Source organism: Panthera tigris, chromosome A3 (genome assembly GCF_018350195.1).
Source record: "Panthera tigris isolate Pti1 chromosome A3, P.tigris_Pti1_mat1.1, whole genome shotgun sequence".
NCBI classification, from domain to species: domain Eukaryota; kingdom Metazoa; phylum Chordata; class Mammalia; order Carnivora; family Felidae; genus Panthera; species Panthera tigris.
Window position 1 is genome coordinate 107,332,941 of NC_056662.1, and position 18,252 is coordinate 107,351,192.

The 18,252-nt window shown below is 39.7% G+C and overlaps 1 protein-coding gene across 4 annotated transcripts in view; it reads left to right on the forward strand.

Moving 5' to 3' along the window:
• Window positions 1-387: 387 nt before the first annotated feature.
• Window positions 388-18,252, forward strand: part of MAP4K3 (mitogen-activated protein kinase kinase kinase kinase 3) — a 203,706-nt gene continuing 185,841 nt past the window's right edge. For 2 of the 4 annotated variants that reach the window (XM_042982111.1, XM_042982112.1), the window contains exon 1: window positions 390-582. In XM_042982111.1, coding sequence (XP_042838045.1) covers window positions 487-582 — 96 coding nt within the window. In that variant the 5' untranslated portion in view covers window positions 390-486. Of the gene's footprint in view, window positions 583-18,252 lie in introns of all 4 variants that reach the window. The other 2 variants (XR_006215916.1, XM_042982110.1) reach the window with 2 other exon arrangements.

The following is an 18,252-nucleotide window of genomic DNA, read 5'->3' on the forward strand; positions in this document are numbered from 1 at the left end:
GAGGGTCCGGTGCGGCCGGGCCGCCCGCCCACGCCCGGCAGGCGCGCGGAGCAGGAGCGCGCACGGGGCCGCACGCGCGCGGGGCCGACGAGCGCTCCCTCCGGGATCGCGGCTGCGCAGTCGGGCCGGAGCCGGGAAAAGGGGGAGGAGGGTGGAGGAGCCGGAGTAAGGGGAGGGGGAGGAGCGGCGAAGGCGGAAGCCATGTTGGAGTTGCACCCCGAGCGAGGGGCTGCGAGCGTTCTCCTCTCCTTGTGGGTGTGACCCGGGTTCGGCTGGCGGCGGACTGCGGGGGCGGGGACGGTTAGCTGGGTCGTCGTCCGCGGCGGCGGCGGCGTGAGAGGAGCGGCGGCGGCCGCAGCGTGGAGCCGGGCGATTGTGACCGCCGGGGGAGCAGGGGGCCGGCCGCGGCTCCCACTCTCCGTGTGGCCCCCTGAGCGCCCCCCCTCCCCTGCCCGGGAGGGAGGCGGGGGGCACCCGGGGCCCGCCATGAACCCCGGGTTCGATTTGTCCCGCCGGAACCCGCAGGAGGACTTCGAGCTGATTCAGCGCATCGGCAGCGGCACCTACGGCGACGTCTACAAGGTAAAGGCGAGGGGCCGCGCGCCGCCGAGGCCGCGGGGTCGGGACCCGTCGCGGGGAGGGCGGGGGGCGCCGCCGCTGCCCCCTGGGCACCCGCGTCCGCGCTGTCCCTCCGCGGGAGGCGCGGGCGCCCCGGGAGCAGTGGGGGAGGCGGAGGAGGAGCGGGCGCCCGGGGGGCTCTGCTGCCTTGGAGCGAACAAAGGGCCAAACGAGTCACCCCGAGACCTCCGAGCCCTTACCTGAACCCTCCCCTGGACGCGCAGTGCCCGGCTAAGGCTGGACGCGAGCGGGCCGCTCTGCTCGTTACAGCGCGGAGAGGGTCTGGCTGTTTGCTGCATTGGCAGGGTCAGAGCGACGAACCAGACGGCGGGGGTTTGGCGTATGTCAAACCGGTGTCCATCAGACGGACCCGGGACTGCCCGCCGTGGGTCGGGCACTGCTGCCCACCGGGCGGGCGGTAGTTTGGAGCCTGGGCAGCCTCCGCCCACAGCCCCCCAACCTCTGGCCTCTTAGCATCCGCATACCAGTTTTCTTTTAATCTTCCAAGTATTGACTTGGGTCAGTAAAACAGATCTAGTTAGTATAATTTTTTTTCCTGTTTTGGAGAAAAAAAGCAACTTTGTTTTCTCCAAATTGAATTGGACTGTGGTGCCTTATTAAACTTGTTTTTGTCAGTGACATAGAAGATTCAGATTCTTTTTTTTTTTTTTTTTTTTTTTTTAACGAATACTCAGCAAGGGTATTGGTTTGACTGGGTTAGAATTCAAAGTCCATTAGTCGTCCAGCTTTCCTGTTGTAAAGGTACCCCTTGTAATGTGGGAGATAAATCACCCTTCCGTGGCCAGCTCAACTCTTGGCCTCATAGAGACTGCCAAGATGGGGATAGCGCCAAATGTGGCAGCAGTCTTGATTTATTTGTGTATCTTCTTACTGGTGACTGACTGAAGTACAACTCCTGTTTCACATAACATCAGAGGATGCACAGAGAAACTTAATTTAACTTTGGAAAGTTTTGTCTTAACTTTATTTTGCCCACGGATGGCAACTCACAGGACAGCCAGGATTCTGCATTCGTCTCCTTTTGTGGATGATTTGCTTTCCGTCATCACCAGTCTCATCAGTTTTTCTCATGAGATAATACAGGCGTTTTGTGCACACCTGTTATCTATACGGTACTGGGCATCTAAGCACTTGGGTTGTAGCAGAAAAAGATAGACATGTTCCTAAATCTTACTGGGAGTTTATCTATTTTGGGGAGGGGGCAAGAAGACCATTAAACAACCACTTAGATAATTATTTTATTGCAGTTTTATTTGTGCTGCCCAGGAGAAAAGAAGATTAGGATTAGGGTGATGAGAGCACAGTAACAGGAGGACCTGATCTCTGGGGAGTCAGAGGCAATGTGGAGAGAAGATTATGTCAGATAGAGGCACATAATCTGCAAAGGCTCTGAGGCCCCAAGGAACAGGGGGAAGATTTGAAAGGCCTGAATGGCCTGAGAAGCCAGAGAAGGAGGGTGGCCCTAGATCATACAGGCCCCTTAGGTCTTATGAAGCGGTCAGATTTTTCTGTAGGACAATGGGGAGCCATGGTAGGGTTTTCCGTGGAAGAGTAAAATTAGATTTGTACTTTTAAAAGATCTGCCTTACTGCAGCGGAGATCGGAGGGGAAAGAACAGTTAGGCAGCCATTGCCACAGTCCAGGTAAGAATGACCATTGGCTGTGTTTTGGAATTGGTGTGATTATGAAAGTTGAAGTGAATGGATCCAAGTAGATTAGAGCTATTTAGGGGAATCTAGTTATATTCAATTGAAAAGGTGACTAAAACTTTACTAGTGTGTAAGTCTTAGGTGGCAGTGTGTACAGTAAGTTCTTTTCAAGAATAATTGGCCATGTATTTACTATATTTAGAAAAAACAGCTGGTAGTTAAGCCACATGATTAAAAAGAAAAAAAAATTAAGGCCTATAATTTCCTAAGGACTTCTAAGTGCAATACAGGTATAAGTTGATTACTCGTCATCTGTTTAAAGTAATGATAATGAGAACTAACATTTGTGGAGTGCTTATTCTTTGCTAGGTACCGCTGTAAGGTTTTTCCGTGTATTAATTTACTTACTGCTTACAGCAACCCTATGAAATCGGTGCTGTTATTAACTCCATTTTGCATTTGAGGAAACTGAGGCACAGGGAAGTTGCGGTAACTTGCCAGGGTGGGTAAGTGGCAAAGCACAATTCGAACCTTATCCTTTAGAGACTGCATTCTTAACAATAGCAGTACTGCCTCTATAAAGATAGGATATGAGCAGGTAATGTCTTACTGAATTTTCCAGTGGAGAAATCAGGGCACACCTTTTAGTTCAGCATACGTGTTGTAGCCATACTCTGTGTTAGAGTGGATCTTGAAGCAGTAGTCGGAATCCCTAACTCCTACTGTGCAGCCAGGCCTCTTTGTTTTTGTAGAGTCTGCCAAGTGGACACCAGATAATAGATGCTTGATCCCTGCGCCAGACTTTTCCAATACCAGGGGCCCAAAGCAGAAAACTCCATGTGGTTTTTGGCATCGTACGCCCTGCTTGCTAAATCACCCAAAGCTTAAGCTGTTTGTATTTTTGTCTGTAATCACGTCCACATATAAAGATAAAAGATTTTTTTTTGTATTTGTTTGGCTGTTTTAGATTTTTCTTAATTGTACAAACTGTGTTGATTAGAGAGGAGTACATAAGAGGGTTTGTTTTCAAAAGCCAGTGTGTATAATGTGCTCCTTAATTTGTCAGTTTAGGTGCTAAAAATGGAATAATCAGATTAAATAAGTTAGAGACTTAATTGTTTATAGTCATTCTTGGAAGGTGGGTGCTTCAAGGGATTTTTATTTTCAAACTGTATCCTAATGTGATAACATGCTTGTTTAAGGTGGCATGGTGTAGTTAAAAAGCACTGAAGTAGAATGTGGAAGACCTGGAATTTATTAGTTGTGCAGCCTTGTAAAATCATTTAGCCTCTCAGCTGTTTTGTTGTGAAGGTGTTATTACCATCATATGCCTGTTTATGGTGTTAGATAAATGACTTGAGTTTTACCCAACAAGTTTTCATTTTTTCTAGGCCAAAAAATACAAGTATACATTCTCTCTGTACTACCTTAAAGTACGTGAAAATAGAGTTAAAAAAAAAAGTCATACTTTTAAATGTCCTGTAACTGTATGGACTTTATCTGTGAGATGAAGTATTTGTAGCATCAGTTACCTAGGGACCTAGGAGTTGACAACTAGAGAGCTCAATGACTGGGCCTCAGGAGGTCCTCTGACATTAATAGGTTTAATGTATGTATATACATATATGTATGTATATATATATGTGTGTGTATATATATATATATACACATATATATATGGGTGTTCTTTTGGAGAGATGGCTTATAGTGTTCATTACATTTAGAAAAAAGAAAAGAATGAACAATCTATAGGTTTGTCATTTCAGAGAGTTCTCTTGGAGAAATTAGGTAGTTTACCAGATCACATTATCAATGTTTATTCAACATTAATAGGATTTTCACATGCGTTGTACTATTTTTTCTCAGGTAGCTTTTTCAGTTCGTCATATTCCTACACCATGTCTTGTTGTTTTTCTACATTTATTGCTAGAGAGAAGCAGAAGATACTAAAGCTGGAGATAGGGTAAGGCAAGGATGTTTGAAGGACCAGTCTTACTGTGTCTGTAAGGAAGTGTCTCATCTAGTCTCATGGCTTAAGCTTGATCCTGTGAATGACTCCCAAATGTGTTTCCGGTTCGTGCTTTCTCCTGAGCTCTAGCCCACTGTCTCCACCTGACCTCTTTCTTTACAGAGCACATCTGCCTCCAGATGGCCTTTCCTTATATTCCACTTCTGTCAAAAGCCCCAGTGTTGGCAGTTTGCTAAGGCTTGGGGCCTTGGAATCATCTTTTATTCCGGACAGGACTTTGTAGGCATTTCCCAAAATGTGTCTGGGATGCTCCAGAGAAAGCACTACTATCAGTATACCGAAGACTGAGACATCATGTGGTAAAGAAACCTGTTAAATGTTGCTTAACCCAGCAAACTCCAAACTTGCTTGACTGTGGGATTCTTTTTCTCTGTAATCCATATTGCTTGTCCTTAGAATCAGTGTCCTGTAGAGAACATGCTTTGGAAATGTTGATATTGATTTTATCTGTGTGTGTTTGGAAGCCATTCCCTGTGAAGCAGAGGCTGCACTGTTGCTAAGCATCGAAGTAGCACTCACATGGTAGTCTGGGTAAACAGACGGAGTCTCTATGAAAGCTGATAGGAGCAAAACGGAAGATTGGGCAGTGAAATCAGAAAATTCATTTGTTCAAGCATTTAGTGAATTGTGTTGGCTTATTTGTAGCTCTGTATCTTTCAAGGTGTTCTGATTAATATCCTCAAACACTTTCTTTCATTATACTCCATGTTTATAAGATTGGAAAACTCAGTTCTGAAACCTGACTTCTTTTGAGGAACATGAATACCTTAAGCATGGAGAAAAGAATAGCTGAAGGAAAATAAAGCCTGATTGTCTAAGGCTATGCTTATTTTTTACTTAAATGGAGGACAAAGTCTAGGGGGACCTGAGGTCCTAAACTTCAGAAAGGTGGTTTGAGTATTTAAGGTAAAATTAAGGTAGAATTTTCCAGCATCAGTAGTTACTTGAGATGGCAAGTGACAGTGGGACAGATTGTGGGATCATTTTTCTTGAGAGCTTTAAAAACAACAACAACAAAACCCAGGTTATCTGACTTTGATATGGATCTGACTCCCTAAAGGAGGTGCTTACCTCCAAGGTTTAATATGTATACATATTTACTTGTGACAGAACATTTAATACATTATTTTGTATTGAGAGTGAATAGTTGGTAGTTCTCTTTTGAGAGTACACTGAACAACCATCCTACATTGAATAGCAATACTGTGAAAGGAAATGTGTTAGGGACTGTGAGCGGAGTAGCAAAAATGACAAGATTTGGCCCTTGGTATTTATAGGGACGTAGAATGTGGACCTACTTTTAGCTATCATAGTTTTGAGTTCAAAACCTTTTTGATTTCTTCTTTTCTATTATATTAAATATCTTACTGGCTGAGAGATTGTCTAGACACCATAATCTGGACAGATGACTTCTCTGTAGCTTAGTAAAGTGGTTTAAGAGCTGGGTTCTGTCTGGAGTCAGAATGCCTGGTTTCACCACCCTTAGCCAATTACTTAATCCTTTTTTCTCTGCCTCAGTTTACTCAGCTGTAAAGTAGTGATGCTTAGAAAAGGGCCTTGTACTCTGTGCCTCTAATCATTAATTGCTTCCAGTATTATTTATTACATATTTCTTTTGCTACTGGCCTAACCTACCCTGCTTCTCATGCTCCTGCCTCAGGGTTTTTGCACTTGCTGTTCTGGGCCTGAATTCTGCCCTCCCCCGATAGCTATATGGTTTGCTTCTTTGTTTCCCTTGGGTTTCAGCTCACATGTCACCTTTTAATGTGTCTGTTCCTTACCACCTTATAGGAAACAACACCCCATTCTCTTTTTTTTAATGTTTTATTTATTTTTGATAGAGTGTGAGCAGGGGAGGGGCAGAGATAGAGGGACAGAGGATCTGAAGCGAGGTCCGTCCCAGTAGCAGCAAGCCCGGTGCAAGGCTCAAACTCATGGACAGCGCCATCATGACCTGAGCCTAAGTCCCACACTCAACTGACTGAGCCACCCAGGCACCCCACCCTACTCTTAATTTTCTGTCTTTAATAGGGATGCATCCAGATTTTGTAGGGCCTGAAGTTTATATAGTTTGGGGGGGGCCCTCATTAAGTAAATAAATAAAAATAAAAAATTTGGTATAAAAGTGAATATTTAGAATGAGAAAAGATGTCCCAACAAAATGTTGTAACCTTAGAGTCAGGTCCTTTTTTGAGATCTCTGTAGGCATTTACTCAGAAGTGGTCTCATAAAATGCTCCCTGTTAGCATCCTGTTACTGGTCACCGTCTATGTTCTGCATGTCCCAGTAATTCTCAGCCCTCACAGAGGCGAGTGAGGAAGCCTGAACTTGAAGTTCTGTTAGCTTTATAGAAAATTCGCCCTCTGCTCTCTTCCTAGTTTTCGTTTTTATTATGACGTTTGTCACCTTCTATTTAGTTGTGTATTTCCTTTCTCTTCCTACTATAGTGTAAATCCAGGAAGCTGGTGGTTTTGTTTTGTTCACTACTGTGCCCTAGTGTGTGACACATATTAGACTCTCAGTACATATTTGTGGAATGAATGAATGAACTGACAAAGGGAACAAACTATATGCTATGTGAGTTTAGAGAAAGGAGATCATTGTTTCTGGTTGGGAGAAATCACAGCAGGTTTTACAGAGAAGGTAGCATTGGGCTGGATTTAAAGTTCTGGCAGTAGTGGGTACAGAATGAATTACGCATTGTGGATTATTATTAGGCCTAAACTAAATCAGTAGGCTTAATGTGAGTATCTTTTGCATGTTAAGTGGTGGTCATACCTATTATGTGCATATGAAGATACTCTGTCATTTTAAACTAAAGACTTTTAGTGACTAGTGAGTATATGGAGCTGTTATGTATTGGTTTTATTTTGTTTTTTAATAGAATTAAACTGGGCTTTTAGGAAAGGATTTTGTTTACCAGTACCAAAAGGCCTTAGATTCAAGAGATGAAAACATGCTATTTTCTGCTTTAGCTTTGTCAGTCTTTTTTTTTTCCTGGAGGATGGATGCCACGTTTCAGAGTTCCAGGCTGCCTTGACCTGAGATTGTGGGTTTGGATTTCTAGTGTGACAATGCATTGCTTATCTTAGTCCTTAAACTCTGTAGGAGAATTTTAGATTTGACTGTGAATTTTAGTTACGTTTAAATAAGACTTTTATTTTGTTTGAAGTTTTGTTAGAAGTTTGAGATGGTCATCTACCTTCTGCTCAAAAAATCTTCTCTACATTGCCTGTGGACGAAAGTGCATCTTTTTAAGCCTAACATTAAAGGCACTGTCCTTTTTGCCCTCTGGCCCCTAAGAATGAGTTAAGTTTAGGTAGCTGGGAGGGGGCAGGGAGAGAGAAGAGGCTGGCAGAGAAGGGAATGGGGCGTTGGTATTCCCAGGTGTATGTAAACTATAGGGGTAAAGGCTTGGGGACTAGAAGAGAGGATTAACTAACTTGGAAGGCTTGTGTTGGGAGCATGGAGAAATAAGATTTGCTAGATAAGGGAGGGCCAATTTTAAACTTCTTGGAAGCTAGATAAGGTTATTTAGATATGAAGTGGTAGCTGTAAAGGTTTCTGTACAAGGAGTAATGTTGAAAGTGCTCAAGATTATTCTGGCAATCATGAAGAAAATGGATCAGAGAGGAAAGATGGAAATATCTGCTAAATAGAATCTGTGATTCTTGAACTTTTTAGTTTCAGAACCCCTTTATGCTTTTAAAAGTTATTGAGAACCCCAAGCTTGTTTGTTGTATCTATTGCTATTGACTATCTTAGCAGTTAGACATAACCGAGTTTTAAAAAATGCCAATTTATTAAAAAGAATAAACTTATTACATGTCACATAAGTGATATTTTTATGAAAAATAACCATATTTCCAAACAAAAATTTAGTGAGGAGAGTGACATTGTTGTACATTTTCCAAGTCTCTTTAATATTTGTTAAATAGAAGACAGATTCTCAATTCTTCGTTTATTCTATTGGGATATTTTGTTTTGTTGACATATATAAAAAAATCTGATCTCTCATGTATTTGGAAAAGGAGAATATTTTAATAGCCTTTTCAGATAATTGTGGGTATTTTCCTCTGATTCTTTTCCACAACTTGACAGTTCGTACCTTCTTAAAAGTTAGCTATCATGTGGAATCCAAGACCATATCAATGAAGCTTTCTTACTCTTATGTTAAAAGTCTCTTCTTGGACTTAAGTGGATCTTTTTTTTTTTTTTTTTTTTTTTTTTAACATCATGCATTGGTCATTTAGAAAATAGAGATTATTAACTGAGTTATCCTGATCTTACCAAAGTTTCCATATTTCATTACACAAGGTCAAAAATCATCATTCCTCTTGATGGAAAAGCTTTTTTTCTTTTGAAGTTTATTTATTGAGAAAAGGGAGAGAGGGGCAGAGAGAGAGAATCTCAAGCAGGCTCCGCATCAGCACAGAGCCCGATGTGGGGCTTGAACCCACAAACCGTGAGATCGTGACTTGAGCCAAAGTGAAGAGTCGGAGACTCACCTGGCTGAGCCACCCAGGCGCCCCATTGGCAGAAAAGTTTTGAGGTACTGATGGTAGATAGAAGTTTTCCAAGATTCATATTTCTCTCTGAAAGTACTAAATGTATCACTTGCAATAAATACTGTTGGTTTTTTTCACTGAAGTGACATTCATTAGTTCATTTTCAATAAAATTTCAAATGCTTAAGCATGAATGACCAGTTAGTCAGTTCTTTTAAATAAAAAATGGTGTTCTGTAGAAAAAGTGGCTAGTTCAGTTTGCAACTCACAATCACACATGCTGTTCTTTGAGACAACCATTGTACTTTGGTATGCAGTGGAAGTGTTTTGTGGATATCATCAAATAGAATATTAAAATGACTTGTATTAAGGGTTAAGAATTAATAAAATCAATAATTATGCTTCAGTAAAGGCATTCTTAAGTGAAACTGGTATTTTGTTGTTGTTGTTTTGTTTTGTTTTGCTTTTCCTTTTGAGTGCGTGGCAGTGAAAAATACGGTGACTGGTAGTACATTGTGGGACCACTGCTTTGATTTGTGCCATGGCACCAGCAGTTTTATCACCATTGCTTTTGCTTTTTTAGTGCAAATGTCAACATGGTAAAAGGAGGCAAATAACATTTTCATATTATGAAAATCATTTTGTCCTTTCAAACCCTCAAGATAGGGACTCTCAGGGATTCACAGAATTGTGCTAGAATATTATATGGAATAAGCTAGGGGTGAGGTACGTAGTGATGGAGCAGACAAGGTGAGAAGAATGGCAAGGAAGGAACTGATGAGAAGCATCATGAAGAAACATTTGATGGGGCTTTGTGAAGAAATATGAAGATGGAGAAAGACGATTTAAAGAGGACATCAAAAACTTTTTTTTTTTAATTTTAAGGAGGCTCCATGCCATGGTGGGGCTCGGACTCATGACCCTGAGATCTGGAGTTGCATGCTCTACTGATTGCACCCCAGGACTTCAAAATTTTAAGCTTGAGGAGCACATAAAATAGTTGTTCGAGCCAATTAGTAGTGGGAGAATGATGTCCGTTACAAAGACAGTAAAGGTGAGAGGGAGGAGCTCGGATGGAAGTAGGGATCTTATACTAGAAAATAGGTATTTGTGAGATTCGTTGTCGTTGTTGTTGTTGTTTGCTGTAGTTTCTCTGAAGAAACACTAATAGTGACTTTTCCTTTTTCTGTGGAGTGTAACAGTTCTTTGGCAGTGTCTTTAAGACTAATGAAAATTGGCCAGGGTCAGTACCTTTCTCCCAGCACTTAACTGAGGGATTACTGGAGGACCTGCAAAGATATGTCTTCCTGTTGAACCGTGCTACACATTTGAATGGTAACTAAGGTAGGAATTAGTGGAACAGTAGAATATGGACTAGATATTTTTATTGTGCCATACATTTTAAAAATTTTGTTTTATTCTTACAGCATATACATTATGTATACATCCACATCGTTAATAATTTTAAAATGATCTAACTCCCAAGAGATAAGAGATACTCTTAGTATTTTGATATATTTTCTTCTGTTTTTTTAATAAGCAAATATTTTACAAAGCTTTTATGCTGTTATGTATTTCTAAGGTAGAATTAGTCTACTTACAGGGAAATGATTCGATCTTAGTGTTCAGTTAGGAGAGTCTTAACAGGGGCGCCTGGGTGGCTCAGTCGGTTAAGTGTCCAACTTCAGCTCAAGTCATGATCTCACAGTCCGTGAGCTCGAGCCCTTCGTTGGGCTCTGTGCTGACAGCTCAGAGCCTGGAGCCTGCTTCGGATTCTGTGTCTCCCTCTCTCTCTGCCCCTTCCCTGCTCATGCTTTGTCTCTCTCTGTCTCAAAAAAATAAAAAAACATTAAAAAAAATTTTTTTAGGAGAGTTTTAACATACAGAAAACTGCATAACCCACACCCTTATTAAGAAAGAACATTTCCTTAACCTCAGAAAATTCCCTCATGCCCCTTCCCAGTCTCACATCCCCCTCTCCCATGGCAATCACTATTCTGATTTCTGTCAGTGTAAAAGCTTTTTTAGAACTTCATGGAAATGAATCACAAGTGAGTTGCCTTAGCACCTTTGGCGATAAATATATGGGGATATTCTGGCTTCTGTTGTGTTCTGTTGAGCTGTATGGCTGTACTTGTACCAGTGCATCACAGTCTTGCTTACTATTGTTTTATGGATAGTCTTGGATTCAGGTAGTGAGTCCTCCAACTTTGTTCTGTTGCTGTTTTTTTTCCAAAACTGTTGGCATCTATTTTAAGTCCTTTGTTTTTTCCATGTGAATTTTAGAATTGCTTTTCAAATGATATAAAAAAGCCTGCTGGGATTTTGTTTGGGAATAATTATAAACTCACAGGAAGTTACAAAAAGAGTACAAAGGGGTCTTGTGTACCCAACACCTAGCCTCTCCCAGTAGTGACATCTTTATATGACTACAGTGCATTATCAAAACCTGGAGCTCGATTGGCACAGTGTGATTTAACTAGACCTTGGATTTCACTGCTTTTTGCATGCTCTCATTTTTACGTGTCTTTGTGCATAATTTTGTGACATTTGATCATGTAGATGGTCCGCTGGGATTTTACTGGGACTTGGTAGGATCTGCAGCTCAGTTTGTGGACATTTGAGATCTTAATAGCATTGAGTCTTCTGATCTATGAATATGTCATTTCCCTCTATTTATTAGATCTTTGTCTTGTCAGTGTTTTACCTTTCTTTTCTTTTTTAACTTCTAAATTTTATCCCTAGTCTTTTCTCCTAACATTGTAGTAAAAGATAACTATTAACGTAATATTTCTTCAAGGTGGTGCAGTAATCGAATTTTCAGTTTTTATTAAAATCTTCACTGTATTAGTAATGTCTGACTTCCTTTCACTTGACCTTGTACATTTTAGCTCTGAGCATGTGGACTCCTTTTAAAATTGGCGAAAGTGAAAAGAAAATGGGAAATGACTATTTAAAATCTGTTCACTTGAGCTTTCTTATCTGAAGATTAAAACAAAGTCTTTAAAAATCTGAGATATTTATATATATGAGATATGGGTTTATGTGTGCATATTTTGTAGATTTCATATTTTTTGAATTTATTAAAGAAAAATAACTTAAAGTTTGCTTCATCCTTAAGTGAATAATCAACAACAATGTGCCAGCTTGTTTAGGAGATCCTAAAAAATTTCTTTCAGATTTTGAGGAGCTTATGCTCAGATTGAGGAAACAAAATATGCCTAAGTGGAACATCTAAGGAACATTCCTAAGGCAGCAATTTAACAATTAAAAAAGCAACGATGTGTCATAAATTCTACAGAAATTCAATTTAAGGGCAAGATGACCTGGGGTTAATCGGTAAAGACTTCCTGGAAGAGCGTATCTTGACTTGGGACTGGAAGAAATACTGGGTTTGCATTTGTAGAGAACATTGGGGAAGCCGTATGAGTAAATATGGATAACAATACTGCTGTGCAGTCAAAGTGGGCAGAGAGCCATTTTGACTAAAGTAAGGGTCCATATTGGGAAATGTGATAGATAATGTTTCAGATACCCAAGATACAGACAAATGAATGCCAACTTAAGGATATGAACTCATTTGATTTATAGTATAAAACTTTCCAAATTCATTAGAGCCAGTCTTGTCTTTCTAGCCTGTTTAGTTCACTATTTCGATGGTATTAATTGAATTTTCCTTTATTCCTCCCCCCCTCCCAATTGAGCTCAAAGTTATACATTTCATTTTTATACTTTTGGTGATTACCTTAAAATTTCAACAGGCATAATCAGGTTAATGAATATCTCTGTTCTCTTTCTGGTCCGTACATGGACTTTAGAATGCTTAATTCAATTACTGCCTTTTTGTATTGTTTCTTGTTTGGGTTCTGCATTGTTTTACATCTTCCTGATTAGTATTTATTAACATTATTTTATACAGACAGTTCTCTTTTACATTTACCTATACGTGTTCAGTTTCATTGTTCACCATTGTTTCTTGGCATTGTACTCGTGTTCTGGGTTCAGGGTTCTTCCTGGTGACCACTCTTTGGTAGGGTTCTTTCTCTTTCTCTCTCTCTCTCTCTCTCTCTCTCTCTCTCTGTCTGTCTGTCTCTTTATTTCTCTCTTTGTCTCTTTCTCTTTCAAGTGAGGGACTGTGTAAGGTGAACTCAGAGTTTTTTTTCCCTCCTTCAAAAATGTCATTATTGTATCCTTACTTTTAAATCTTAAGTTAGCATGGCATAGAACTTTGTCTCAGAACTTTGAAGATATTCTGTTGTCTTCTGGTTACCTGTTGCTGTTAAGTCTGTTGTCAAAAAATAAAATGATAAAAAAAAGTTTATTGTCAATTTAATTCTTGTTTCTTGTAGCTAATCTATTCTTTCTGATTGACTTTTAAGATTTTTCTTTTCTTTTTTTTCTTTTTACTCTGGTCCTGTAGTTTTCACATTGATGTTTTTTAGATGTAGATTTGAATACAAATATTTGTTGTTTTTCTATAAGGAGTAGCATATTTCTTCAGTCCTGGAAAATTCTGAGCTGGTATATCTTTGACTATTATTTCTTCCCCATCTCTCTGTTGTTTCCCTTTAGAGCTCCTATCGTATGTTGTATCCTTTTATTTCACTGTGTCCCATAAAGTCATGATTTTTCCAGCTCTTTATTCTGTGTCTTCTGTTATGGTTCATGTGTATAGTATCTTTGTGTCTGTGTATAATCTGTTGCTTTTTGAAAATCCTTTTTTCGGGCGCCTGGATAGCTCAGTTGGTTAAGCAGCTGACTCTTGATTTGGGCTCAGGTCATAATCTCATGGTTTGTGAGTTGGAGCTCTGAGTTGGGCTCCATACTGTCACCACCTAGCCTGCTTGGGATTCCCTCCCTCCCTCTCTCTCCCTTTCCTTCCCTCTCCCCCCTCTTCCCCCACATGTGCTCGCTCTCAAAATAAAGAAAAATCCTTCTTTTGGGTGGAAATAATTTGAACTCCTAGGAAAATAGCAAGAATAATATGAAGAACTGTTTTATACCCTTACCCCATATTCAACAGTGATTAACACTGCCACATTTGCTTTTTCACATTTTCTCTTTCTATCTATACATATTATTTAAAAAAAAAATTTTTTTTAATCCTTATTTATTTTTGAGAGAGAGAGACAGAGTGGAAGTGGGGAAGGGGCAGACAGAGAGGGAGACACAGAATCTGAAGCAGGCTTCAGCCTCTGAGCTGTCAGCATGGGGCTCGAACTCACGGACTGCGAAATCATGACTTGAGCCGAAGTAGGACACTTAACCGACTGAGCCACCCAGGCGCCACTATACCTGTTTTTTTTTTTATCTGAACCATTTGAGGGTAGGTTGCAGACATCATGTTCCTTTACTTGTAAACATTTAATAGATATTTCTCAAAGTAAATATATTCACTTAAAACAGTTATCAAAATCAGAAAATTTTAATATTAGTACAATACAGTTGTTATCTGATTTCCAGACCTTGTATTCAGGTTTCTACTGATGGCCCTAATGGTATCCATAATATCATTTTCTTCCCAGTCCAGAAACCAGTCCAGGATCATATTTCGCTTTTCGTTTCCAAGACACTTCATTCTTTTTTAACCTAGAATAGTTTTTTAGCCTTTCTTTGCCTTTCTAGACACTGACATTTTTTAGGAGTATACATCATTTATTTTGCCAGATTTCCATTTTGGGCAGAAATGTATATAAATGATGTGTCCTCTGTGAATAATATCAGGAGGCATGTGATGCTGACTTGTTTCATTATTAATATTTTGATCACATGGTTAACATGGAGCTGCCAGATTTCTTCAGTATGAAGTTATTTTTTTCTTTTGTAATTAATAAATTGTGGGGAGATATTTTAAGACTGTATAGTATCTTACCTAACTTGCAGCCATCAGTTTTAACATCCATTGGTGAATCTTACTTGAGTTATTACTATGTGGCTGCAGAAGAATGCTTTTCTAACTCCATTAACTTCTTCTGCATTTATTAGTTGACATTCTGTTGTGATGAAGAGCTTTTACTTCTCTATTCATTTTTGGACTTAATGGATTTTTTTACTTTATTCATTGGGTTCTAATTGATCATAATCATTTATTTTGATGTTCAAACTACTTCAGATTTGGTCAGTTGGATTCTGTCTTAGTTCAGGCTGCCAAAACAAAATATCATAGACTGGGTGGCTTAAACAACAAAAAATTTATTTTCTCACCATTCTGGAGACTTGAATCTAAGATCATGATGTGCCAGCACAGTTGGTTTCTGGTGAGCGCTCTGTTCCTAGCTTCTAGATGGCCACCTTCTCACTGTGCTCACAAGGCAGAGACGGAGGGGGTATCTCTGGACACTAATCTCATCATGAGGGGCCCAAACCTCATGACTCATCTAAACCTAATTATTTCCCAACACCATCGCTTTGGGGGTTAGGACTTCAACATACAGTTTGGTATGTGTGGTATGGGCACAGTTCAGTCCAGAGCAGATTCCATTGCTTTTTAAATTATAATAGTTATATTTCTAGAAGCTCTGTTTTATTACTTTTCAAGTCTGTGTATTCTTTGTACATAGTTTCTTGTTCTTAGATTTTTGATTCCTTTTTCTGATTATTTTTACATATGTAACATTCTCTTTCAAGTTACCATTCTGTCTTTTCAAATTTTGAGAATTTGTAGTCTTGCTGTTTGTTGTTGTATTTGCTGACTCACTCATGGTAGATTTTTATTTTAATTCTGAATTCATCAAGTTTTTTCTGTAAGAATATTTTTGTGGCTCAAATTGTGGGGGTGTCTTTCCAAAACAGTTCTGCTTTTGCTTCTTCCAGGAACCTCAGGAGTCTCTTTGGTCTGGGACTGATATTTATGTTAATTTCCCTGTTTGAAATTCCTCACACCTTATGGATAATGCAAATTTGAACCCCAAACCCAAATGAGAAGCTGGGCTCTTGGTTTTGAATTCTTAAGGGACTTTTTTCTTTCTCCCTGTTCAAAGCCCAAGCAGAGACAGGCTGTTGTTATCCTCCTCCTGTGCTTGTGGGTTCCTTTTTTTTGTTTTTTGTTTGTTTTGTTTTGTTTTTCTTTTCACTTTACTGAGGGTGCAGTCCTTGCCAGGTCCTAGTTTTATCCAGAGGTCTCTGTCCCAATGTATTGTTTTGAGTTAATCCCAAGATCTGTTCACCTGTCCTCAAGTAATTTTATTTTATTTATTTATTTAAAAATTTTTATTTATTTTTGAGAGAGCACAGACAGGGGAGGGTCAGAGAGAGAGGGAAACAGAATTCGAAGCAGGCTCTGTGCTGTCCCGTCAGTGCAGAGCCTGACTCAGAACTCGAACTCAACAAACTCCTAGATCAGGACCTGAGCCATAGTCGGACACTTAAATGACTGAGCCACCCAGGCCCTCCTGTCCTCAAATAATTTAAAAACCCAAACATCTAGTTTGTAGAGGCCAATTTCCCCCCTTCTGTATCCCTTCTATTTTTTATCCTTATCCCACTGTTGTTGGAAGCCTCAACTCTGGTTTTCTATTTCCCTTCATTTATGGTACCCAGGATTTTACTTGTATTTTTTGTGGACCCCATTAGTTTTAGGTTTACAGAAAAATTGAGCAAAGAGTACAGAGTTCCTATACACCCCTATTAATGTCTTGTATTAGTGTGATACATTTGTTAAAATTAACAAAACAGTATTGATCCATTATTATTTTTTTTGCTGCTTTTTTTTGTTTGAGCATGAGCTGGGGAGGGGCAAAGAGAGAGAGGGAGACAGGAACTGAAGCCAGCTCCATCCTGACAGCAGAGAGCCAGATGTGGGGCTTGGACTCAAAAGCTGTGAGATCATGACCTGACTTCTCACAAGCTGCGAGATCATGACCTGAGCTGAAGTCGTATGCTTAGCCAACTGAACCACCCAGGAGCCCCTGATCCATTATTATTAGCTAAAGGCCATTACATTAATGAACTTCAGTTAAGTTTACATTAGGGCTCACTCTTGGTGTTGTACATTCTATGGGTTTGGACAAATGTATTAGGACAAATGTGTTAGATATGTATCCATCAAGGTATCATACAGAGTATTTTCACTGCTCAGAAAATAATCTGAGTCTGCTTCTCTGTTCTCCCTAACCCCCTCTCCTACCTCTGGCAACCACTGATCTTTTTACTGTCTCCATAGTTTTGCCTTTTCCAGAATGTCATATAATTGGAATCATAGGTATGCTGATTTTTCACACTGCCTTCTTTCACTTAGCAATATGCATTGTTTCCTTCGTGTCTTTTTGTGGCTTGATATATCTCATTTGTTTTTTTATCACTGAATAATATCCCAATGTATGATCGTACCACAGTTTATATATCCTTTCACCTATTGATTGACATCTTGGTTCCTTTAAAGTTTTGGCAGTTATGAATAAAGCTGCTATAAACACATGTGCAGGTTTTTGTGTGGACGTAAGTTTTCAACTCATTTGGGTAAATACCAAGGTGTGCAATTGCTGGGTTGTGTGGTAAGACTGTTTAGCTTTGTAAGAAACTGTCTATCGTCCAGAGTGTCTGCACCATTTTGCATTCCCAGAAACAGCAAATCATGATCCTGTTGTTGTACATCTTTGCTAGCATTTGATGTTGTAAGCATTTTGAATTTTGGCTATTCTAATAGGTGTGTAGTAGTATCATTGTTGTTTTATTTTTTATTTTATTTTATTTTTAAAAAATGTTTTTATTTATTTTTGAGAGCGAGAGAGACAGAGTACAAGCAGGGGAAGGAGAGAGAGAGAGAGAGAGGAAGAGAGAGAGAGAAACACAGAATCTGAAGCAGGCTCCAGGCTCTGAGCAGTCAGCACAGAGCCTGACATGGGGCTCAAACTCACGGACCGTGAAATCATGACCTGAGCCGAAGTCAGACACTTAACTGACTGCACCACGCAGGCGCCCATCATTGTTTTAATTTTCAGTTCGCTAGTGACCTTTGATGTTGAGCATCTTTTCATATGCTTATTTTCAATCTGTATACCTTATTTGATGAGATGTCTGTTCGGATCTTTTGTCCTTTTAAAAATTGGATTGGTTGTTTTATTGTTGAGTTTTAAGAGTTCTTTGTGTATTTTGGATACAGGTCCTTTATGAGCTATGTGTTTTGCCAATATTTTCTCCCAGTGTGTGGCTTGTCTTTTCATTTTCTTTACAGTGTCTTGAGCAGAGCAGAAGTTTTTATTGTAGCAAAATCCAGCCTATAAAAAAAATTTTTTTTTTGGCTGATCATGCCTTTGGTGTTGTATCAAAAATCTCATTTCCAAATCCAAACCAAGGTCACTTAGATTTTCAGTTATCTTCTAGAACTTGTATAGTTTTGCATTTTATGTATAGGTCTTGATCCACTTGAGTTAAATTTGGGACAAGTGTTAAGCTCTGTGTCTAGATTCTTTTTCTGTCTGTCTTTTTTT